General features: G+C 41.9%; 1 protein-coding gene across 1 annotated transcript in view; it reads left to right on the plus strand.

Annotated features, from left to right (window-relative positions):
- Positions 1–19,998, plus strand: part of LOC112554368 (protein dead ringer homolog) — a 65,879-nt gene extending 45,881 nt beyond the window's left edge. Inside the window, exons 3-7 of the mRNA XM_025222124.1 lie at positions 4,511–4,694; positions 10,342–10,547; positions 15,550–15,717; positions 16,125–16,391; positions 18,168–19,998. Coding sequence (XP_025077909.1) covers positions 4,511–4,694; positions 10,342–10,547; positions 15,550–15,717; positions 16,125–16,391; positions 18,168–18,271 — 929 coding nt within the window. The 3' untranslated portion in view covers positions 18,272–19,998. The remainder of the gene's footprint in view (positions 1–4,510; positions 4,695–10,341; positions 10,548–15,549; positions 15,718–16,124; positions 16,392–18,167) is intronic.
- Positions 19,999–26,867: the final 6,869 nt, after the last annotated feature.

A 26,867-nucleotide genomic window follows, 5' to 3' on the forward strand; every position in this document is an offset into this window, starting at 1 on the left:
AGGGGAAGCAGGGTGGGAGGTAACCAGAGGAGGAAAGTCGGGGGGGGGACGGTTAGAGAAAGCATAAGCGTGGAGGAGGTGGGGGTTGAGGAAAAGGGTGTCAGTCTCACTGTAGAGAAAAGTAAACTATACTTACCGCCAGCCACTCAAGGGTTTAACAAAAAACAAAAAACCAACAACAACATCGACGATGTAGCAGTGTTTCTCTGCTGGCTAAGTTTATTTACTGGTGTCTTCGGGAACCAAAAAGGTAAGAAAGAAAGGGTTTTCACTGATGCGGCTTATTTCTGCCACTCTCAAGGCTGGTTATCTAAAAGGCTGATCACACATCTCGTTTTCTTTCTGGTGCGCTAATGCAAAGCCTATAACACCCTCCCTCCAACCCCATACATACCTTCTCAACCCCCCTTTTCCTCCTCAGTCTTGTTTTTCTTGTCTTTACCTCCTTCCTGTCCCTCCACTATCCCCTTCTCTTCTCTCCTTCCTTTGTCGTTACCTTGTTTGTCGCTTTTGGAGTTCTTTCAGTCTGCGCTTGCCATCTTGCGCTCGATCGGTACGGAGCTACTACCATCTACGAATCCCACCTTACCTATCTTCCTGATCTCTTTCTCACACACGCACGCGCGCACGCACGCAGGCACGCTGACTTCTCGCTCTCAGACCCTCCATTAGATGTTGTACGCTTTCCCCCCAGACTGAGCACTCGCCGCAAAAATGGTTTGAATGCGAGATATGTGAAAGCCGACTACGGCTTTTGGCGTGCTCGTCCTGGCAGTTTGATTCTGTTTTTGTTGAGGAAAGATAGAGTGGGAGCTCTTGCCTCTGTATTACTTTGTCTTTTCGTTCTCACACTACTACAACTAACGCAACTAATGCCATGTAATAAGGCTTTAGTGAAAGGTTGCTATCATGGCTGAGCAGGGTTCTCAAACCTCAACTGGAAATGCATCAAAGAACATTTATGAATTTATGATGCAGAGGTAACTTTTTATGAAAATTTAGTCTTTATCATCCGACAGCAATCTGATTTGTGAAGAGCGCTCGCCAGTGGAACGAGGTCTTCATACAAAATATGACTGTCCAGACTACAACTGTCATAGCGATGTTGAGAACGATACAAGATGTGTTTGTAAGTGAGTTTTTCTCCCATTAAAAAATAGGTGATGACAACTTGTCAATCTCAGAATGTGATGGTTCGTTTCAGCATAACCGAACTTTTTTTTTCTCTCTTATCGGTTATTGTGGATGCATACTTTATTTTACCCGCCTCACAAATACATATTTTTCTCCAGAGATAACATCGTTACATCCAGAAAACCAGCATTCCTTTTCAGAAATAGTTACAGTTGGGGAAAAACGATTTAAGCAACGAATGTTTCAAAATCCGTCTAAGATTATAGATTCTCGCCGATAACTCAAGCTGTCTTGTCCTCATTGCCGATTCTCTTTTTGTCTGATTCAATTTCCGGTCAGAAATGCAAACTAGATTTCCATTTGCAAAACATTTGATTGAGCAGAACGATTTTCACCAAAAAATCAAATACATGGAGATGCGGCAGTGTGGTTGTGGAGGGGGAGAGAGAGTTCTTGGTGTCCTTCCCCTTCCTTTATTCACCAGATGTAGTGGCGGGCACGGCGGAGGTCTGTGCGACAACATTGCCTGCACACGTGTGAGTCGATGTGTGCTAATATGCTAAGAGATTCTGAGAATAAGAGGAAACAAGAATAAGAAAAAAGAGGGAATTAGAGACATAAGAGGGAGGAGAGAGAGAGAGAGAGTGTTAGCATAAAAATGATTCGTGTGGTACACAACTTGTGTCTTCCCTCTGTCTAGACAAAGACACGAAACCTGCCTATCCTTCCACTCATATACTTCACGTAATTACATATAAAAACGACAGGATAACAATAGCAGCACCAAGGGGATAGAGCAGAAGGAGAAGAAAGCTCCAAGTCCCACTTCCCCTCCCTCCTTCACTCCCTCCCCCAAAAAACAAACATAAAGCAAAAGGGGGGAAAAGAGTAAACATTGTGTCCATGCCTGTTCAGAATCTGGAAGGCTTTGAGCTCCACAACAAATGACTTGTGAGGAAGAGAAAATACAACGATTTCTTCTCTAGTGTCTGCGTGCTTCCTACAACGTGTGATCTGGAGACATCAAGGGCATTAGAGAGAGGAGAGAGACAGAAAGAAAGACATAGCGTTTAAAAAGTTTTTCCCCGTAAAAAGAGAGAGAGAAAAAAAAACCGAAGAGACTTCTTTGTCTTCTTTGAGAATATCTAGTCCATCACGCAAAAAGTTAAATTTGCAGTGCTCGCACACACACACACACACACACACACACACACACACGCACGAACACACGCACACACGCACGCACACAGGCACACACACACACATACACTCTGAGAGAAATCGAGAGAACATCGAAGAAGGATAAGTTAAGGATTAAATGCCACGTTTAATGCATGGAGTTCTAATGGATGAGGGCTGAATGTGTGTTTGTGCGCGTGGATTCCGTATTTTTTTTGTCTTCTTTTATTTATTTACTTTTTTAAGTCGTCCACTCATCATTCTTGGGCGCGTCTCTGAACTGGGAGCCGAGACGCGGCTTCTCTTTCCCAAACCTAATCGCTGTTGATAGCTCTGGGATCGTGCGTGAAATTAGTCGGCTACAATTAGAGTGATTAATTCTACAATGCCAGCGGTTGAATACGCAGAATTGGCTCTTGCCTCCCTTGAGGCAAGAACTCTTTAGCGTCGATTATGTGGCTATTAACCGTCCGACTTGTCTTTTGCTGTTGATGGCTTGCCGTGAAATTGAGTCGGCTGTACAGATGGACGCTCTCTTCTTGCCACCATACATTCCGAGGGAAGGCGTGCATCTTGTTAACTGCTCTTTCCCTCTTTTTCCCCTGATGAGAAGTGCAAATGTAGGGGTAAGATGCTGTATGTTTTGATAGGCAAAGGCAAGGAGAATGAGGAATTAAGCCGCGGAAATAGGAATGTTAGACGGCATCAGGAGAAAGGTACAGGGACCATAACCTACAGCCGATGAACAAATGTCAGTGGTTCATCGTGTCTACAGAAAAGCGGAGCCCAAACATTTCTTTGCATCACTTTTTTTCCTTTTTCTGAGAAATCACTTCTCGTCATTGTTAGAGGGACACAGAGTGTTCAAAAGAATGAACAAGTAGCAATCCTTTACTCTTAAGGCAATGTATACCTAGTTTTTATTTTTTTTATTCCATTCTAATAAATTTTTAATCTTATCTTTAAAGTTTTGTACTTTCACGTGATGTCCTTGTAGCAAGACAATCAAAGATCGATTAAAACGAAATTTCCCGATCCTTAAATAGGGATTTACAGGTATCTCGACTTTTTCCCAACCCACCCATACCCCAGTCTCGTTTAGTGAGTGCATTTAATCACACGAAAGCAGTGCACTTGCACATGCATGTACCTACATTTCTCTTCTTTTATGCCTTTCCAGACTTTGTTAATCACGCTTTATTTTTTTTTTTTTAATTTTCCGGCCCTGCTCTTTTTTTGTTGCTGCTGTACACCAAACCCTCATTTTCCAGCAGATCAACTATTCCGATTGAGTTCGTTACCCACGCATTACTTAAAATCCCAAAAATCTTCACGAGCCACATTTATGTCACAGAAGTCTTTGCCCAATTAAGGGGCAAGGGATTGAGGCAATTATCAAAGCGGCAATTACGACCGTCATCCGGCGACTTGCTGGAACAATTATTTATACATCTTTCATAAGTTCATGCCTCCAGAACGGTCGCAAATTACCTGGGCGCATTAAGGATGCTATCTTTTATTGTTCAGCTCATACGGTTTACAGATGAAGGTTGTAGTTGACTGCCATCGGATTTTACATCTAGGAAATTATAAGCTCGGTGCCGCATCCCTCTTCCTTCATCAATGGTGTGCGATCTTTGTCAAGGAACTTTATTATTGCTGTCGGCTGTCCTTTGCGCCTGCATCGGGACAAGCGTTTATTGTCGCTGGGTTGATGCTGCTGCTGCTGCATGAGTTTGTTGAACATTGAGAGAGAGGGGTGGATGGGAGCCTGCAGTGAGTTGCTTTCTCTCTGACCTCCACTCTTTTCTGCGGCGAGTTACTTTCTTCCTACACTTCACTTCCTTAGGGTTGTTCGTTATGGCTTTTGTTTGTTCGATCTTTGGACGATTGCAGCTGCAATGTAAATAAAGTGTTGCTACAAGCGGCGATGCTCATGCTACGATAGAGACAAGAAGTGTTTTGAGCTTCAACCTTTGACAACACATGTAATTCAAATTAACGAAAGCAACACACACACACCACTAATCTCTTACTTACAATCCAAAGGACGATTGTCTGTATTTAAAATTTGTGACAATGCGTTTTGGTTTCATCATTATCTGAGCTTTGTCTCATGATGATCATGATGATGATGATGATGATGATGATGATGATGATGATGATGATGATGATGATGATGATCCTCTCTTTTCAGGAACACCGGTCAACCGCATTCCCATCATGGCCAAACAGACCTTAGACCTGTACGAGTTGTTCCGCCTGGTGGTGTCAAAGGGCGGACTAGTGGAGGTCATCAACAAGAAGCTGTGGCGTGAGATCACCAAGGGCCTCAACCTCCCCTCGTCCATCACCAGCGCAGCCTTCACTCTACGGACACAGTAAGTGGACAGGTGGTCATCGACACTACACTGCCTTCATTTTATTTTTGACGGAAGGGGCTTGGTGACTGGTTTCATTAGCAGTCTCACAGACGATAAGAACTGACCTCAAGAAGAAAGACGAAAATGAATACTTTACCTTTAGATATATTCCTTTTATTACTCGTTAAACTTCCCCTTTTCTCCTTTTCTTGCTCTCTTCTTTCTCTCTCTCCCTAGGTAGTTTGAAATATCTTTCATCACTAAGCCGTCAGTTTAATTATCTTCTGACCTTTCTTATACTTCCAATCTTTTATTTACAATCGATATCAAGGACCTTTTAACTGTTTGTAAGCCACTTACAAATCCCTATTTATGGTTCATTACACAGAAGCTGTAATTTCCTTCAGGCAGCACACAAGCCCCATTTAACTTTGTCATTTATTTGTATGGCATAGACCATAATGTCTTCCAAAAGGCCATACTGCTTTCTTATCAGAAGGTTTGCTCATTATCACAGTCACTGTTTTTCCAGTTCTGACAATGTCAACAGATCGTTTTGTGTGTATCACATGCTTCTAGAACAGACCGAAAGATCATCAGCAACAACAAAAAAATGAGTGAAGAGAAAAGAAAATTTATCTCTTAGTGTGCTTGATGAGCGCGAGAAGGGATGGGCTGAAGACAGAGGAGTGGAGATAATGGTAGTGGGGAGAGAGAGAAAGGTGTTAGAGAGAGAAAGAACGAGGAACAGAACGATGGGAGAGGAAAGAGTACAATCTTCCAGTGCCAGACATTGGTTGACTGGACACAGCGAGGCAGATCATTAGTCTACCTATCCAATGTAATGTCTTAGACAGCCACACCCACCTTTGGCGGTCTTACAATCACATCGAGCCCGGGGTCGGCAGGCACGGGATGGGAGGAGGAAAAGGAAGCTGCACAAATCGCCTTCGTCGCCAAGCAAGGACAAGTTCCTTCTTTCGCCCTTCGTTTCCCGGCCCTACATTCCGCGAGAAGAACATTTAATTAAGCAAGCCTTCACTGTCTGCCGGAATCACGCGAAAATCACTCTACGTCGCCATCGAGGAGCCGCAACATTTTGTAGTCGTGGTTGCAGGCGGTGTCGTGTTGCGATCATTCCCCCGTAGCGTTCTCTTGTGGCCAATGAGACTTGATCTTGAAGAAGTACCTTGCTCGCAACGTTTTTGGTCGTGCCTGCGTGCGTGCGTGCCTCTGTGTGTGTGTGTGCGCGTGTTTGTTTACCAGACTGCATGAATGGGTTTTGAAATTGTTTTCCTGTGTGTGAGATTAGGTGAATACACATGTTACAGACTACATGCACACGTTCTTGTGCACTTCATCGAGGTACTACAATAAATAAGAAGCAGACATCTACAGCTTACAACATGTGGCGCCCTCTTACGTCTACGAGAAGAGGTGGTAGATGATGGACGAATCCTGAAAGGAAACAACCAGAAAAAACCCACGGGGTAGAACTAAGCGAGCCATACAGAGTCAGCCCTCACTGAGAAACGAACCTGAGTCATCTGTTTCTGCGATTTCTACCGACGTACCACAAGACACCCCGAGGGCAAAGCGGTTTAGTCGGCACAAGTTACATTCCTTACAGTCGCAGTTTTATGAAGTAACCGAGATGGAGATAATTTAGCAGGCAATGAAAAAGAAAAAATCTGAGATTCCAAGGCTTAGGTGAGATGATATTCATCATGAATATATTCATTCAATCGGAACAGAGAAAAGATTGCAAAAGAACGCTTTAAAGGAAGCTTGGAACTGCATTCGTGATGCAAATATTCGCTTGGGAATAAGACAACAGATGGCAAAACCTTGCTTTAAGACTGGAATGTAACTCTGACTCGCTCCTTCACCAAACTGCAAGACAATTGAATCAATATGTGTTAAAAAGAAGACGAACAAAGGAAAAACAGCAGGAATTATAAACAAGTTTGTGTTGAGACCGTTCGAGGGTGTGCATGGAGGGAGAGGGGGTTAAAAAGAGCCGCGTGTTATTGACCTCAATATTTTTTCCCCAATCTTCACTATCCGAAGCTGAAAAATGCCTCCGCTTTCATGTTCTTCCCTCCAACGGGAAAAACGAAATTGTAGCCACACGTAGAAAGAAGCAGCGGCTCCACATGGAGACAGCAAGCAAAACATGCGTTCCTCAGAAGGTGACACAAGGGGACTGGCGCATGCGCAATGAGCTGGACCGGAGGTGGCAACAGCAGTAATGGCGGACTGATTCCGGCAAATGAGCACCATGTCGCTGGCGTTTACGTGGACATTTCGCCAGATTAGCCAGTGGCGGCAACATGCACCCGAGATTTTTCCTCCCAGTTGATTGCTTGAGCCCGGAGAACAGAGGGCGCATGCGACAGCCGGAAATTACGTTAGAGCGCAGAAGGTCCTGATATAAAACGATTGGAACGGGGTTGGTGGAATGAAAAATTTATAAATGGCTACGAATGGTGTGGGGCTTATTTTTCTTTAATGTGATCAGAAGGGGTCGGTGCTGGTCTCTTTGATCTAATCAAGTAGAATTTATGTAACGATCGAGTGACGACATGAAATATTTAACTGTCCCGTTGGTGTGAGAAGAAATCTGCTTTTTTTTTCTTTTTCTTTTTTTTTTAACCCACGATTCTTCCGTTCACCAAAGAGTTGTTGGAGTCTTCTGACATTTCCTGGGGTCGATCCAGTCATACAGCGGACAACAAAGTTACCGCTACACGTGACACCGTTGACGAGATCATGTGGTCATCAATAAATGTGTGTGAAGATCCTCCTAACATTAGACAGAAAAAGGACAGATCATCACTGGCACGATGGTGGTCGAGTCAGATTCCAATGCTGGAAAGAAGAATGTTGAAAACAATTGCGCTTAAGGTTATCTGTCTTTCTCAAATCGCCGTTGCGTGTTGGACCTTGCTTGAAATGTATTTATTATTAAAATACTTTGTAATTTACTTCTATTTATTTTATAATAAGAATAATACGAACACTAGGATCGGTAGAGTAAAAGTAAAATGGTGACGAAAAAAGAGAAAACGAAGATGGCCAGAAAAAGTGGAAAAAAATGAATGTAAAGGAATGAAAACGTAGAGAGAGGGGGGAAGGAAGAGGAGAAGAATTATTCAGACACGTGCGGGTGTCCGCAAGTTTACACAATGGATGTTGGCATTCAGCATTGTCTTCTACGTTGTGGAGGGTGAATCAACATGCAAATAAACATTCTAGACGGTCACAGGTTGTGTGTTCTTTGCTTTTCTGCCCTCTTGCCGTCCCATTCATCTTCTGATGACTCTTTCTCCACCCACCACCCACCCCTGTTTCCCGCCCCAAACCTACCCCACCCTTTACCCGCAGACTGCTTTTCCACTCCAACGTTTCTGTCGTGTTATTTTTTCATTCACTGCTCCTTGCCTTCCACCAGCGTCCAGATGTGGGAGGCATGCAAGCCTGACATCAGACAATTTCCACGTGACTCTGGCCCACAAATTGTCATCGTCAAATGCGACCGTAAATAAAGGCAGCAGCCGAATTCCGAGTCTCTGACGGTCCATGCACTCAGCCTCCACCAGCAGAGACCGGCATCTTTACGGAGGGCACTACTAGCATCCTTTCTCTTCGCCCTCCGGCCTCCTCCCACCGGCTCGTTAGAAAGTTCTGTCTCGCGCTGACAGCGTGACGCGAGTGGCGAAGCCACGGATGCATGGATGGATGAATGGATGGCTTTTAAGCTCCTCAGCGCTCCTCGGTCATCATTGCCTTCGTCAAATATCCTCAACCATCGTCAAGGGTCAGCAAGGGGTCAGAGGTGGTCCGTGTGGTCGATGCATTCCGCGCGCCAGTTCACTGACGTCTTTCGGGCTTTTCCCTACTCTGCGACCTTTTCTTTTTCTTTTTTTTTTTCTTTCTTCTCACAATGAAAGTCTTCGTGTAATCTCTAAAGATTAGTATAATAGAGTCTCAACGATGAAAGCTTGTCCTCACCTAAAGGTTGTCCGAGGTAGGGACTGAGGGCAATGGTGAATTAGTGTAAGTAATCCTCTCTTCAGAAACCTTCTTACCAAGTATGTCAGCATTTACAGTTCTTGTCAATTATAGGTGTGCGTCTCTTTTCTTTTTGACGCTTTCGAGATGATCATGATGCATTGATTCTGACAGAAACATTCGGAAGCTACTTAAATTTGTAAACTTTTTGTGAAGTAATTAGTTTTGAAAGTGACATCACATGAGATCGTTGAGTTGAAGAGAAGTTAACCAGACAAGTCAATCAGCCACCCAGTCTCTTTCTCAACCTTCTCTCACTCTTTCTCTCAGCCTCTCGTCTGTGTGTGTGTGTGAGGGTGTGGAATAGGGGCGCACTGTATACATGTTTCTGTTGTGTTTCCGAAACTTGCTAACATTACATTATGTAGGGGTTTGGGTAAAGATTTACTTGGCTTCATGGCTACCCTCTATGTGAGGTCAACGGCGCAGTGATATTTGGCGGGTGAGTATACGTCAATGTCGACATCTGGGCCCAGGCGGATGTACAGAGAGAGCAGCCCCAATATGACCGGATTGCCTGTCATTACATACCTCGGCTTCGGAGGGATTCCATTCCAGAAACAGTTGCAGCGATGCAAACCTATCATGCAAGATGCCACATGGTGACATGAGAACGGCAAATGTAGAAGAGTGTGAGTGGAAGTGTGTGTGTGTGTTTGGTTGGAGGTGTGGGAGAGGGGTTGATGGAAGAAGTGGGTATGGTTGTGGGGGTAGTGACTGTGGTGAAGCTAGGAGTGGGGGGGATAACTGAAGGTAAATGGGATTGACTGGGTCCTTGTAGTAATTGGGCACTAGAGAAAGAGCACAGCATCTTGCTGGGCCGACAGGATCGGAGTGGAAAGACGGGATGGCGTAAACTTGTCTGAATGTCTGGCGAATTTTATGAGCCTCAGTAATTCGCTTATTGACCCTGTGGAAGTTGCCACTGCAAGCCGGGCTCAACCGATTCTGATTACTACCACAAGGCAAAGGTATTTAGGGATCCGGAGAAGGGGTGTGTGTGTGGAAGGGGGGATGTTAAAGCCTGGAGATGCTTAACGGAGCAGGGGAGGGCACTCAGCCTGCGACCCGAAGCAAGATAACTCTGCGTCCGCCATGGACATCTCGATCCGCCGCGAGCTTTCCTCGTGACAAGACCCACTTCGTGACTTTTTTCTTTCTGCAGATGTAGAATATTACTTGCAGTTTGTAGACACGGGCATGAAGAATGCGTATTCGGATTTTTGGCTTTTCTTGTTTATTTTTCTTACAAATGCCCATTTTCCATCGCCCCAAAATAACCCAGGAATTCATTTCTAGCATTATACTTGAGGTGTCTGTGCGTAGCGGTGGGGCAGAAGGGGTGAATGGGTGGGTAGGTGAATCGGTGAAGGTGAGTAGCTGTGGAAAAGTCATCTCTGTGTTTGTTTAATCAATCAGCAGGCTGCTTTGTCTGTGTGTCATTCTTGTTCTCAAAAACGGACGAGAGAAGGTGGATGGGTTTGTAGTTCATGAACGCACCAACTAAAGCCTTTTCCCGTCCCTCGCCAACCTTCACTTCATCTTTCTCTTTTACTAAGATGCTTCTCTCTTTCTGATGTCTGGTGTCTAGATACATGAAGTACCTATATCCGTACGAGTGCGACAAGCTAAAGCTGAGCTCGCCTCAGGAGCTGCAGGCAGCCATTGATGGCAATCGACGAGAAGGTCGACGATCAAGTTACGGGTACGACCTCTCGCCTGGACCTACTCTAGTACCTACCAGTCACCATCTGAACGGCTCCCTCCTAAATGGCAAACTTGGGCGTGGTTCTCCAGGTAAGTTATTTCTCTCTCTCTCACACACACTCACAGGTATGCTTCAGTTTTAGTTAACGTTACCCTTTGTAAGTCATCACAATATTGACATTACAAACGCATCGCCATTTCTATTAAATTTAATATTGATGTCAGCACGTTATTTTGCAGTAAGCAGTGTTTTATTATTTTAATTTTTAAATGGCCATTTTAAATATGTAAAATATACCAGTTCGTATGTCAGAAAAGGAGCAATAGTTAAGTTTATAAAAAAAAATGCAAGTGCCTGCTTTAAAAAAATAATTTATCACGGATAGTGTTGATTTAATTTACCGTGATGGATTTGCTTGAACAAGATGGCTACATTGGCCATCTCTAGGGTGTCACAAGTGTGATGCCAAGAAGAAAATAAAGCATTTTATCGCCCAGAAAGTATTCACACCAGAAAAGAAATGTCACAAAGCGTTCGGTTTCTCAAGGATGAAATACAGTAGATCGAATTTTACACTGGGTGTCGCGGGGAGGGGAAAACAGAATTATCAGATGAAGAGTATTCATCCAGTAGAAAAAAAAAATGTGAGGACATGTAGCGATTTCGCAATGCTCGAGATAATGAAACTTCTCGAATTAAAATCGAATTGGACGCTGGCGTCACCCTTCTCCCGTCATCCCCCACGAGAATCTCGTCAACCCTACGACAACTAAACTCATTGCCAAGTGGTTTCCTCACCTCACCCCTAGACCATGAGTACATCCATTGAATGGAGAGACTGCTCACAACTGACGAACGTCACCGTGACGTTCTGTAACTGCTTCATGCAACGTCGCACGAGACAGCATTCATCTCATTCCCTCATTTCTTGCACAAATTTACTGTCCGTTGTTTACTTCTATTCGCATCCATCATCCACAATAAAATATCTCAAGATTCAAAACCACACATGGAATCTCTTGACCCAAGCGTCTGCACCCCTTTCTCCTCCGTCCCCTTCCCCAACACCCTCCCACAGATGCACCGAACCCCATTCGCTGGCTGAACCGGCAACAGGGGCGCGTGAGAAACGCTGATCCACTGTCTCAACTATTATCCGACGTACCCGCGGTCACAGGAAGGAGGGTGGCAGAAAAAAAGAGGGAGGTGGATTGAGTCTAGATTATCGTCCCCCCATTAGCTTCATCTCGCCATATTTAACAATTCCCTCTCTTGTCTCGCATTCCGCCTTCGTCAGCAGGCAACAAAAGAGGCCATTATTCTCAGACACAGGAGCCGGGCTGTGTGGCGTATTAATCGCCGGTTCTATAGTTTTGTTTAACTGAGGGGTTTGCGTGCCCTCGAGGAACTTGTATTAGCCAAATGGCGCCCATAAAAATGACATGTCAAAGGCGTCGCTCGCTGACTTTTCCTCGCGCTCGAGATCAGCGGTTCGGATCGCGTTGCAGACGACAATCGAGGGTGATTACAGCTACCCAGCTCGGGTCGGTCGGGTACTTTACCGTGTCACCGGTAGGCTAAAGATGTCAGAGTTTGTTACCAAAAGTCCAGCGGTTGTGTGCTGCTTTACAACTTCTGTCCCCTATTAATGTTTATTTAAAGCTTATGTCTGTTTACTGAAAGCGTGTGTTTGTATGTAGCCTTCCAAACTTATTGAGAGTTCGTCAGGAAAGTGATGAGCTTTCGGAAGTAATTGCAAAGCAACCAGGAGTAATACAAATATATAGGACATCTTTAAAACTCAGTATTATTTAACGTTGTTTCTTTTGCATTCTGGACCATGTTCAAGTCCATAAACATGTATATTAGGATCTATGAGGTTATATGAAATATTACATAGTATATTTTATAAGACATATTTAAGGAATAAGTGAAGTACAACCACCATATTTGTTTCTAGGGCAACAATGAATAGTCAAGGAGTGATTCACGGTATCTATCGTTTGGCAAGTAGAAGGACGACCACTTACCCCCAAACCCTGTCCATCTTCCAGCTTTAGTGTTCTCTGATGACTGAGGTCCTCATCACTGCTGGCTGAGCAAAGAAAGTTTCCATCATTTGTCCTCACATTTGTTGCTAGTGTCTAATTTGCGATCTTCTACGCCAAAGTCGAGGGAATTAGTAACAAGGCTACAGAACCTGTCCAAATAAGGTATTATAGAATCTCTTTGTTAAATATGAACGGCTATATAAAAACTTCACCAGCTTGGGTCAGAAGTTTTTTCCCACATTTGTCCAGTTAAGATGAGCTTCAGAGGAGCCTGCTGCTTACAACACTAAAGGTTCAGGATGTGAGAGTGGCCTTCTTTCCGTTGCGGTACTGACTATGATTACCGTTTTATTCAAACACTTTGTGACTTTTCTGTAAACTTTCAAATGTCCGATGGGTTAAAAAAAAAAAAAAAAGAAGAAAAATGGCCCTCATCTTAGCTGGGTCACACACCTCGGTTGTAGTCAGCGTCAGCGAATCATTTTAATAAATGAGGTATAATTTTGAGATCCTGTTGCTACAGGCTGAGCTGCGAGACGGCAGATCAAGATGAAATTATAAACCGCACCAATTGTTCCTTAGGCTGTCCCCTGGAGTCTGCCACTGCCCTTATCTGATGATGCGACTCGTAAATCACAGATGGAAGTGGCGGTCCCTCTTCCTGTATCCCCCTCTCTACCCCCATGCCATGATGAGGCGTAATTTGTAGTCTATAATTTCCAGGTAACCCTATAACCTTACAGACCATTTCTAAAAGACAACCTTAACCTTCAAAGACACCACCACCCTCCCACCCGTTCAAACCCTCGTCTGTTAGAGACTGAAAAGTTTTAGAAATAAATTATTTGCGTATATATATATATGTGTGTGTGTGTGTCTCGTCCCCGTGCCATCTCTCTCGCCCCACCCCTCCGGACTCCCGCGGTGGATTTTATTTTATTTTCGCGAACATACACCCGGCCCACCAGCAGCTCGCCTCGCCACGCACACCCGAAGCCACCCGCCCTTCCGACAGCCTCTCACTCTTGACTACCCGCCGCGGCCGGCGTAATTGTTCAAGAAGCGGAGCTTTGATAGTCTCCGATGTCGGCCTTATCGTCCCTGATATCAAACCAGTCGCGCGAGGCGGCGGCCAGGCGTGCACGGTTTGTTGCTCTTGACTTTGATTCATGCTCTCTGCACGGAGTGTCACACTGCACGCACACACGCACGGACACACACAAAGATGCACGCACTCCTTCACGCCCTCACAAACTGAGGATCAGAAAACATTAAATACATTAAACCCATTATATCAGCAATCAAAACTATATATATATATACAGTATATACATTTAGAGATATTTAATGTTATAGTGTCCACTTCAAGAAATAAACAAAACAAAACGAAACAAAACAAAATAAAACAAAACAAAAGAAAAAAAAACAAAAACCAAATCCAACTCAAAGAACACAAAAACAAGACAAAAAAAAAAAATAAAACTTCCCCAACAAAAATAACAAAGAAAAGAAAAAAAATCAAGCAAGCAAAGAAACAAAAAAAAGCTTAATAGCAATAAGAAGTAAGAAAAAAAGCAGTAACAGCAACCTTGGAGGGTTTCAATGATGTAAGAATATAGGCAACAAACGACCCCCACCGAGGTGATCTATCAGCGAATGACGAGAGGATCGTGCAGGCGAGGTATCAGATGGAAGCTTCTGGTTACCAGGCTCTGCCTGGGTTAGACATGTATGGCCATAAAACAGTGCTGAAGAATTCGAGCACAACTGGAAAAGACATTTAGGATAATAGTGGGACAAACTGCTGGGTAGAGGGGAAGTTTTTTCTCTCCTGAAAGAAGAAAAAAGAGAAAATATCTGGACTAGAGATGGACTTTAACATTTTTAGTTGGTGGTAAAGACACTTGCAGACGATATTATCCAGATGATAGAAGGTCCAGCGTGGGAAGACGACAGCTTAGACTAATATAAGAATAAATACATCATTGAACTTAGGACTGAATATGAGACTAAACATGGATTTAAGACTGAACATCCGCTAAATGTTGTCGAAGTTACAATATTACTTTTGTGATCGAGAAAAGTCAATAAATCGTTGCCAAACAAATTGAGGAGCCAAACTGTCGTTATCACCTGAAATTACAAGAACACTCACAGTTCTACCGATACCAAAACAGGAACAATGGTTTGAAAGCTGTCCTTGTTGAAGGAAGAAAGTCCCCGTGCATCTATTCATCTAATTATCAATGAAATCATCGGACTATTTCAGTGACTGAAGTGATCTCTAAAGTCAGGGAACCTTGACAGTGCACTCCACGACTTTATACTCCATATAATTGATACGGCTGGCGATCACCTTTCCTAGTTGATCCAGAAAAGAAAGCAGATGAAAAATATCAGCCTTTGAAGGTCAGCAGACGGGAAAGATTATAACGACAGTCGAATTTTTCGTCGGGAAGATGGAGTGAGCTTCGTCACGACAGGGTACCATTCAAAAACACACCCAACCACAGGGAAGCGGGTATGCATCACACAGAACGTGGTCGTCACCTGCCATTGTTCTACCTTCAAAGGTGGCCATCGAGGCAGAACTACTCTATGAAAATTCAGCAAAGCAACCTGATCGCGGGAATGCTCGTTCTTTTTTCTTTTTTCTTTTCTTAGATATTAAGTAACCCGTTTGTTCCTTTTGTCTGGAAGGCCAGGCACGCAGCCCGTTTTCTCGATGCATAATAGTTTTCTCTGATTTTCACGGTTTCAAGCACCGTTAATCGACCATTTTAACTTATAGACTGTTGATAGACGAAGGTCGCAAAAATATAGTGATTCTACAACTGTTTTGGAGACCAGCATCCATTCCTATTATGTTTGTGTATGTTTTTCTTTTTAGTAAAGCGCTTTGAGCCTACCTTTAATGGTTGGAAAAAGTGCCATACAAATAAAATATTATTGTTTCCCCCGATAACCAAACTGATCCTAAGATTTTGACATCTTCCAGTGCCACTGTCTCTACCGTTCGTATCCAGCCGCACGTGACCAGTGGTCCAGCAGCCTCTGCGCCGAGTTCTGGAGTCGGCAGCAAGGAATCGAATCATGGCGAGCAGCATCACCAGTTCTGGACCTGTCGGCGAAATCAGTGTGGCCCACACAAAATCGTGTGCCCCACCAAGTGGGCCCCCACCTCTGGATCAACAGAGTGGATCTCTAGGTTCGTTGCGAGAATATCTTTTTTCCCCATACACAGCATTGAGCATTTAGAGATAGAAAACTTTGAGATCGGCGTTCAAATGTTCTGCTTCTAGTTCCTGATCTCAAGACTTTTGGTGTTGGGCTAGCAGAGCATGCTTCCCCATAAACACTTGAGTAACACTATCAAACATTTTCAATATGTTAAAATATAAATGTTGTTCAAAATGTTCTATCCGTCGTTTAACACATCACTTCATGTGGAATATTAATAAATATAAAAACTAAGACAAGTAAAAGCTTAATTCCGTGTTTCTCATTAACTTTAAACATTTGTTTACGTGTTTCAAGGCTTAAGTGTCGTTGTATACAATTTAATTGCTTGTATCTTGTTAGTTTTATTTACTCTTTTGATGGGTGCCTTATCAGCAAAACTGTCCCTCTTCACACCAGATGATGACGACAGCCCACCGCCGACCCCACACCCTCCGCCCCAGCGTGGCCTGACCGAGCGGGATGCCCTGGCCATGGAGGCAGCCTCGCGGGCAATGGAAGAGGCGACACGCAAAATGGAGGCAGCACGACTTCCGCCCTTGGATACCGGAAGCCCGCCCCGAAAACGACTTCTCAGCGAGGACGATCGACTCCTGGCGCATGCTGGGATGCCCAGCGCGCACTTGAAGATCACAAGTAGAAGTAAGTCATGTGACCATAGGAGGGCTTTAGGGAAGGGGTAGGACAATTAAGGGTTAAAGCCATTCTCAGCCAGTCAAATGTTGAACGTTTGGCAAAGTTGTGTGTGACGGTCACACAAATAACTTCAATCAACACGCTGACCACACTGCCAATACATTGCCAATGCATTTGGACTTGGAACTGCGAGAATTGTGCTCGACAGCCGACCTTGACAACGCTCATGACAAAGCTGAACAAATGGACAAATGAAAGCATGACACTGTGGCTATCCTTATGTCTCAATCCTGAGAAATCTTAACTAATTCCACCGTTGCGTGGTCTTCGTCTATTATTTGGAAGTGTTTGTAGTCGTTCCTCGAAATCTGATATTTCAACAAATACTAACATGCGAATTGCCAGAAGCAGACCTCACTTTAAACATATATCTCGTTTCGTCTTGACTTAATGTGTCATTGACCTGTGGGATGGGATTCGTAATGAGACCCACCTGTCGGCTGCAAGCAGTGGTGCAGAGGCTTCACCATCAGTGGCTGAAAAAAAACGGAAGAAGTCAAGCAACCAACCATCGGGCGCGAACCGTAGCTGCAGGACAGGTGAATCTAGGTGGCGCCCCACGATTTCCGTGCTTGCACAATTTAACTCCCATCAATAACTCAGCGATAGAAGAAAGGTTGTCTATGTCATCGTCGTCTTCTTCACCTGTCGCTCGTAGACTGCATCGTACCCCTACACCACCCATCACCCACCGCCCATCCTAGTCCCCTCCCCTAACCTAAAATCCAGCCCAAGTGTCTAGACCACGGCAAGTGCGCAATTCACGCAAGATTGCACCAGCCGGAAGACCCAGACTAACCGTAACAAAACTGATGTTACCTCTCTGACGGCCCGACACCAGGACCGCCGGGACAGATAAGAGACTGGAGAGGCGGGGGAGGAGTTGTCCCTCGCTCTCATTTCAGGCCATTTGTGCGAAGACTCCAGTCGCCTCGCAGGTCCATTAAGACCTGGCGACTTCCCTTCACTGAATCTTGGTGCGGGGGGAACTTTGGCTCTTCCTGTGGCATAGCAGGCGAAGCGAAAATTATAAGGAACAGACGGGTAGAAGTCTACCCATCACCTCACCATCACTGTAAATGCGAAAGTTGTTATCAAAAGACAGAGCTGATTGTGATCGCGACTGCTAGCCAAGCCAGGCAGTAGTAGAGAGACATGGAAGACGGGTACCCTGCAATACCATGACAACGACTGCTTTTTCCTGTCTCTGACAAATTTTGGGAAACGGGACAGGATGACAAGTAGGTGGACGGGCTACAAACAAGTTTTGTGATAGAGGATATGTCTAGGTACATGTCAGCAGACAGGACCATCTGCTTTGTGAATCCATTAGTAGCGACACAATGTCTAATTACATGCCAACTGCCCCACAGATCCCTACCCGGCACTTGACTCTAAATATGTCCGTCCTCTTGCAAAGTCTTTCAATGCAAGGATATTCCTAGGATGATCCACCCAGTCATCTGTTTATCTGTCTGTCTGGTGCCTGTCTGTCTATCCGGTTAAGTACATTTTCATCATCATCACAAAGATTGCAAAGAAGAACATCTCTCACAAACATGATGACTGGATTCATTGTGCCATTCCTCAAGAAAACAAACACAACATATATTATATGTTTGTGTAATGTCTTAGTGGCTATGGAATTAGTTATTAATATAATAATTGATTTAAATATATAAATCGAAATGCTGATACAGACGTTGCTCTTTTTTGTTGCAGACGATGGACGGTCCGACATTGACAATTCTCTGGTTGTGAGCATGGAGGTAAACGGAGTCATGTACCAAGGGGTCCTGTTTGCACAGCACAATCGTCGCATCTAGCTCCCAGTTCTTCACCCTGATTATAAATGTACATCTTAATGCCACATTAAAGAAACTTTCTCGTTGGTGGGTGGGATATGCTGGTGGGTTGTCGTCTGTGAGTTTCAATATCAAAGGACATTCTTTCATCAATGCCAGTTGGTCTCCCCCCTCCCCCGCCTCATTCTTTTCAGCGACGTCAGCAGCAATGGTTGAACTGATGTCAAACATTATTGGAGGCAAGATTTCGAAAGAATGGACCTTTTTCATTATACTTTATTATGTATTGTATCTGCAGAATGGCAGTGTATAATGTATTTTTTTCTCTTGCACTCACAGATCATATGTATTTACAACTGGCGGTAGCTACGAAAAAGACATGCACGACTTCAGTAGATGATAAATCAATTATAGTTTGTTTTCTTTGCTTGGCAAGTTATACCAGCAAAAGTAGTTGTGATTACTGGGAAAATAACTTCCATCTCTCACCATTGAAAACATTGAAGAGAACAAACGAGTTTGGTGAGTTCAGTGCACTTCACCATGAAGCAAGAAGTGAACGGTTCGAACTTCGCTTGGGATTGTGACAGGATAAAAAGAACTTCATACTGCACGTTCATCATCAATGGATTCCTAATTAAAAGGAAAAGCTGGAGAGGTTTGTTCTTTGCTCTGGCTCTCTGCACATTCAGTTACTCTTACGGAAAAGATGAAATGCTTGCTCATTTTTGTTCCTGCTATTACCTGGGAAATCTTCATCCACAGCGAAAGAACTCACAGCAAGCAAACCTGGGTGTGAACATCAGGTTCACATAATGTACGCAGGACCAACAAACTGCTAATCCTTTTCCAGCAGTTTGTACACTGTCTGGTTGCATTTTAGTTTTTTTTTTTTTCTTTGTTTATTTGGTTGGTTGGGTTTATTGTTGTCCTTGTAACTGTACAGATGGACAACAATTTTGCTTTTACTTTATTTTTACCGAAGCGGTTAAAGAACTACTCTTAGTTACCACCGCGACTCACTCACTATGAACGAGGTGACTTAATTTGTGTCATCAATCACAATAAAATCACAATCAAATTGTTATAAACATTACAGAATCGGAGTGGGAATCGTCACAAGTCAATGTTTTTCCCCCATAAAAATAGGTAACAGAGACCAAACAACTCTTTGTAACAATTCAAGGGTCGAGTGACAGGCTCTGCCAACTATCTATTAAACTAAATTTTTTTCAGCCTGAGCAAATTTTTACAAGTGAAAGTATGAGATCTTGCAACAAGTTTCCTTTTTAAATCCAAGTCTTTAAACTTTTATGATGTTGACACATAGCTGTCTTCCCTGCTGTCTCTCTTGGTCTTCAAACATTTATTTTCCTAAACTTCCCAAACTTCCTTCTCATCATAATCTTCAAATAAATATGTGTATCATGTCCACTATGCTTCAGTGGAACATTTTCTTTCACAGAACTGTGGACTTTTTCTTATCTAGTCTTAGTGTGGATGCGTTTAGTAAATGTGTGGTTTTCAGTTGTAGTCTCCTGCCCTACCTCTTCCCCCACAAAAATAAATAGTACAATGAAAGGAGATGAACATTTCTGCTGGACCATCCATAATGTGTGTGCTTTCTGGTAAAGTGAAACCTGCGGTTATTAATTTTTTAAAATCTTATTTTCACAATCCAGGGCTTCTGCTTACGCAAAAAATTGCGTACAGTACGCATTAAAAGTTCGGAGGACCCCTTCAATTTTCGTCAATGGGGTCCATTCAAATTTGGGCGAAGAACAGGGAACCCCTTAAAAATCTGAAGATGCCACCAAAGAATTTAGCTAGCAGAGCCCTCTTTTTTATGTAAATGTAGTGCCAACAAACGAAAATAACATGAATCTGTAGGTAGAACCTGCTCAAATAGCGTTGGAAACGAGGATATGCTTTATAAATGATCGGTCCAAACAGCACACTAATTTTTACTTTCTTTGCTCAAAGAAATGTTTGACTCTGCTGACTGTACACCCTTCACACGCACGCACAAGCACACACACACACACTCCCTTGCTCGTCTGGTGTTCGTTCCTCAAAAAATAAAACTGAAAAACAAAAAAAGAAACATGATATTTTCCTCCGTCAAAATTTTTAGTTAATGAATATTTATCCAAATTTCTATCTGAACCCGTCTCAGGTTACGCTCCCGAATCTTTGAACTTGTTTTGAAAAGGAAAGACGAAATATAAGCTTGTTAAATAGTTTCATGCCCATCACGCACTTCTACACCTCCTTCTCCCCAACCAACCCTATCTTTGCCTCCATCTACCCGCATCCTCGTTGCCGTTAAACATTTTTCGTCAAGATGCACAGCTGTGCGCGATTTCCCTCCTTGTCTGGCCTCATCCAGACCCTTCCTTGCCTCTCCTGACATTTCCATCTTCTTAAATTGAAGATTTTCTCGTTTTAGAAAAGGTCACGATTTTCATCTTTACTGTTTTGTGATGCTGAAGTAAAAATCACACTGTATGTATAAATCGCATGTTTCTTGTAAAATTTGGTCTTTCATCCGTCTGTCACATGTAATTACAGTATGGGCATTGATAATGCACTTAGAATGTTTGATGAAGATCATTGCGGTGTGAATGGTGAGCATTATGAGCGAATACGTGGCAATAAAGATAGATTATCTTAAGAAAATTCATTTTCAGACATTCTCCTGTTGTTGTTAGCATATGCAAAGGTGTACACTGCACAAAAAGTAACATGATGCGTTTTCATTGTGTTCTTTGTTAACACTCTTAATTAACAGTCAATTTTTATGTGACTTTATTTTGTGATGAAAGCATCAATACAAATTTACATTCTGCAACACACATCTGGATGTGTTGTGTTGTTACAGAAATGATAATATGGAAGGGTTAAGTGGAACTCTCTAACACTGTTTCGTCTAATTACTACTTAGAACCACTTGCAAATGGATAGAAAGAATTTCTAATTTGTTTAAATGAAAGTGTAATGACTTTAGCACTTATACATGTGAATACAAAAATGTCCTCCTTGAGAGGAAGTCTGACTTATGTTGAACATTAATTTATATATATAATTTGTTTGTCATATGTGGAAAACAATTTTCTTTTGTGAAATGTTATGGTGTAGTAAAAACAAAAATAATTTGTTACGCATTCAACTTCAACCTTGACAGGAGGACGACAATTCTAGCTCAGTCACGAGGTTGATCTTGAAAACAAATTGTTTAAAGCAATGGAAGAAAACAGAGTTGAGAAACAACAAATTTTAAATCTTTCCCACACCTTCCTTCGCGTCCCGTTTGATGCAAGCGACGTCTGCTGTGTTCCAAATTCCTATTTTTTCATCTCATTAACAATGCTTGCCCACTTCTAAATTTTAAAGAATATGGTAAAAATCTTAGACGGATGACAGTCGACGATTTAATGGTGAAATACAAATCGTTTGGTCATTTCATACTACTTCAAAAATTGTTTTGGGTATCCGAGGTGCACGAACAAAAGAAACAAACTACAAAATACTTCAGGCTTGTCATCAAAGTGAAAGAACATTCAAAGCACGACAGTCGTATCTGTTGGTCATGTTCCTGGATATTTTTGTTCTGATCTGAATGAAATGTGAAGTTGTAATGCTGCCAGTCGGTATCTAGTTCTAGAATTTTTCATGAACGATTTTTATGGAATTATTTTCTGGTCACAACATTACATGAATGAATGATTTACTAAAATAATGTTTTGATTGCCTGCCAGTATATGTGCATATCCTTATTTTTGGTGTGGAAACAAAGAGAGAGAGAAGAGAGTGTAATAGGAAAGTCATTGTTTTCTTAGAAGATTGTCACATTTTGGATAAGATGGTTTTATTAAAGACAGACACAAGCATATTTTTTTCTCCAGTGAAATGTCTTTTTTCATAAATTTAAATTAATAATGACCTCGATTGCCTGTGTATATTTTACTTTGGTTTCCTTGCTGATGACTGGACTAGGCTGATTTACGTTCTTCATTCTTGTACGCAGTGAATAGTCGGGTGAGGGTTAATTAGGGTTAACCTAGTCCTAACCAACTTTTTTCATAAAACACTTTACGATGCATTGTCTTTGGTCTCTACTGTATCTTGATATTGATGTGGAAATAATCTTTGAGCAGGAGTTTTCTTAACGACGGTGTTGTTTGTGTGAACAGTACCTTGTAGTATCTCTGAACATTCTTTGAACATGACTGATTGTGCCGATGGTATGAGTAGAGAGAGAGAATAAACTCTGTTTTAAGCTTCTTAAAGACAACCAAGCAACCACCACCACCACACCACCACCACGCACACCACCACTTGACAATGAGACCTTTGCCTTTACGTTCTCATCCATCAACTCCATCTATTTTTGGCCTATAATTCCATTCACAAAATTCATATCGTTTTTATTAGAAACCAAAGGACCATATATTTTGTTAACGAATATGAAGTGTGCAAAGGTGAATCAGTTCTTCCGTGTGTTTGTCTTGGTCTAGGATATTCTGTTGTTAGGTGTGTTTGTCTTGTCTAGGTTTATTTGGCTGCTGTAGACGAGTCAGCGACAACTGTCACAACGTTGACATCATTACCTCTGCCCCAGGGTTTCAACATGCACATGTATATATATTGGTTATAGACAATGTTTGTCATTGGTGTCATTTTGTGCAATTGAAATAATGTGAAGGAAAGCTATTGGAATGGATTACTATTTTTTTTATCCGTTTCGCACAATATTTTTGACATATTCATTTTCTTTGCTGCCAGCAAACAGGTGGATAGAAACATCAACAACAGTCAACAAGACATCAACACAAAACCTGCACGACATATATCAGAATTAGCAGCTTAGCATAAAATAAAACAGGACAGTGTGACTGGACAGTGAAAAGCCTGAGGTAACCCATGCGATACAGCAGAAAACGATGTACAAAGCAGCAAATTTCACACAAACTCAAGACTACAAGTAGAAGGAAAACTCAGCTTCGATTCTGCAAGTTTCATGCTTTCAAAAACAGCCCACTCCTCCACTGCTTTTGATGTCGCCATATTTTCTTTACGAAAAAATTAACAGCAGGTTATTGGCTTGGTCCTCGGAAGGTCTTCATTAATGTGACTTCTGCTAATTAGCTGGTATTTGGTGATTTATATTGTGAGCGATCAATAAATGATGGAGGGGAGGAGGCGTGCTTGGCTTCGTCGCTCGCTGCGTGGCGCCAACCATTATCCTCGCTACTCCAATCCCTGTTAGTAAACAAGTTTGTTTTCCTATTTGACTACCTAAAACACACTTACCGACTCTGTTTCTCTCTTCTACACAGTGAACTTGGATGGCTTCCTCTCTCTAATCACACCTTCACTCTCTTCTTCTAAAATCAAGTCTGTGGTCTTGATTCTTTTTTTTTTTTTTGACACGAGTATCTGGTTGAGGTTTCGATGTGGGGTATCTAAAGACGTCGGGGATTACAAAGAAGAATTATAATCGAAGGTATTTCGCGCTTCCATATATTGCGATTGGTGTGTGGTTCTATTAGACTTCACATCTCTTCAAAGGAGTAAGAGACCAGTATTCATAGCTGTTTTGTGGGTGGTTGATGGAAACTTTTAATTTTAGAAAAAATATTTTAAACAGTTTGAGAATAATTGGTCGACGTATGGGGTTGAGCCATACATGATAATTGTGGATAAATCAAAAGTGTTTATCTCGATTCATGAACTGTAGTTCAATATTATTTTTCTCTATTCGTTTGGTGTTGACTTTAGTATTCCTTGCGTTGTGATATGAATTATAAGAAAAAAAAAAACAGTAGATAGATCAAAAGTGCACAAATTGAAAGAAAGAAAAAGATAGTTCAACACACTATATCTTAGATTATCACTTACAGTATCTACATTATGTTCAAAAAAGATTATTTACGACTGTTGTTTTTTCAGTAATGCAAATTGAGTGAAGCCTGTTCCTATTTAAAAGATTTGTTATTGGTTGTAAATTACATATCCCAGTCTTTAAAGGCTTCTATCTTAGCTATCATGTTTTTTATGTATGATTGTTTTGTCTGTAGTGAAATTATATTAATAAACATACAGTCTCCAGATAACCTGAGCCCAAGATCCTTTTTCCATTCGCAGACGAATAAAATAGCTCTTTATAGTGCTTCAATGTCATATCGATCTATATGCACTTGGTAGTGCATAAGTGGAGTTTTCTCGTTTCGTTATTGTAATGTAGCTCATATACCAGATCAGCTTCACATTGGGCTGGCACTAGGGTTGCATGCCAATGTAGGATCCATGACGTCGCTCCTAGTCAGCCAATTGGTCCTCTGCTTCGTACTTCTCTGTTCTTTGGTTGAATGACCATCTCAAGCGTTCTGGGAGTTCGCTACTGAGCTAAGATGCAAGAAGATGATTGACTATTAGGTATCTTGGTCCGTTACGGAGAGCCTGGAGTCTTAATCGAGTTTATTCCAAGCGGGTGATTTTATTACGCGTCTAGCCGTCGTCAGTCAGTAATTCATTTTGTGACCACCTGCTAGAGTCTCAACTTAAACGCTTTTTTTTTTTTCATATATGGTTAGACTTTGCTTGTGATGATCCTGTCTTTCTGTAGCCGATGTAGGTGTCTTAGATTTACTTTTGTGGATGAAGCAGGGTGGTGTGTCTGTTGTAAAGGTTAGTGTGTCTGTTTGGATTGTGACATATGGAGCAATGTGGTTTTGGAGTCATGTACTTATATATACTTTGTGTATGTAGATTGCACTCGTAAATAATCATGTAGGAAGGTTAGCACAGTAGTATAAATCTTTTCTCTACCTCCTCTCCCTCATCATTCATCATCGTTTAGTGTCATCGATCGATCATTCATCATCTGATGATCATCATCATCATCATTGCTATCGTTTTTCATTCATCATCATGCCATGAGTAATAGTTTTATTTTTTCAGAGTCATAAGAATACGGGATAGACTTGCACATCAACGTTTATCGAATGTGTGTAAATTTTGGTGTGTGTTTAAGAGAGATAAATTTTATTATAATCTCTGTATCGCTCCATTAGAAAAAAGAAATTGTTTTATTAATGAGTTGAACCCGATTTCTGCAGTAATTGATAGATTCGCTATTTTCTCCGAGTAGTAGACGATCATCAGCGGTGTGCATCTTCTTCCAGCGTCGAATATGATCTTAGTGTTGTTTAGAATTACAAGAAAATGAACTGAGTTTAAATAGTAGATGCAATATTTACGTAGTTGTATTAAATAATGATTGGTGAATCTGCTTGATTAAAAAAAATAATAGATGTTAGTGATAAGATGGTTGTTTTCGTGTTGTATTTTTTGTTTTTATCGTTTTTGTGAGATCAGCTTGGGAAAGTACTTGGTTGTATAGTCATATTAAAAGATACCATAATTAATAGACATCATTTGCATTTCTTGCAAAACTGTACGACACCTAAATTTAAGTTTTTCCTCCGTCTAATTGGTTGTTGATATAACAGGAGATGGACAGTACTGTCTACGTTTCACGGATAACTCATTATCTTTATTAGCAAGAAGGATATGTATATTACGTAGGGATTTAATGTAAGAGAGAGAGAAGAAAGTGAAAAAACCGCCTTCGCGCCGTCTATAGCTAGTTTTAAAAGACACTTAAGATAGAGAAAGTTTCTTTAAACGTAACGAGGTTTAGAGAGATTACTTAATAATGTCGCTTCTTGCTTCACCTACACCTTTTTTCTCATTATGTCTGGCATTTCAGCAAACATGGAATTCTCTTTTTTTCCCCCTATCCAGACCAGCTGAAGTTGAGAGAGTTTATTTTACGTTCTTCCTATTAACATAAATTTGACCTGCCTAACTGAGGTGGAGAATATGTAATTTGTACGTGTAAATTTATAATATGGGCGTTGATTGCTGTATTATTTTTGCGATGCTCAACTTTCTTTCTTACTTTTCTTTCGTTGTCGTTTTCGTTCTTTCTTGTTGTCAGGGTTACAAATGTTATCATACATTTTTGTTTACTGTTGCGTACTTTAGTATGCTTTTATTTGTTTGATTATTTTCTTGCTGCATAATCTAAAGACGTTCTGTATAGAGTATCTATCTTCATATGGTTTTGGTCTTGTTGGTTTGGATGTTGTACGCCCGCGATAGAATTAAAGCGAATCACGTGAAGAGATCTATCATGTTTTGACCTAGTTTTGCAGAATAAAACTGCATCTGTGGTAATCAAGGTGATATTATGACTCATTAATGTGACTTGCAGAGGCCTAATCGAATTTCAGCGTTCCATGAAGTTTGCGCACACACCTTCCTGACACCATGCCTTAGCACCACCCGGACATGGACGCTCTCCCTTCTCCTGAGTTGGTCCAATGGGTATTACTCTGTGCATGCTCATCACTCCCGTCCTCCATACTCCCCCCAATGTCCCAATGACAGCCCGGTAAGAAATATTACTCAGGTTTTGAGTTTCTCGCACATTAAGTCCGTAGCCAAACCTGCGATTAGTTTGCTAATTAGATGTATATCTTGACGATAGGTTAATTGACTGACGAATATCTTGAAGAAAGCTTTATCACCCTCACATAATTCTCCATTC

Source organism: Pomacea canaliculata, linkage group LG13 (assembly GCF_003073045.1).
Source record: "Pomacea canaliculata isolate SZHN2017 linkage group LG13, ASM307304v1, whole genome shotgun sequence".
NCBI classification, from domain to species: domain Eukaryota; kingdom Metazoa; phylum Mollusca; class Gastropoda; order Architaenioglossa; family Ampullariidae; genus Pomacea; species Pomacea canaliculata.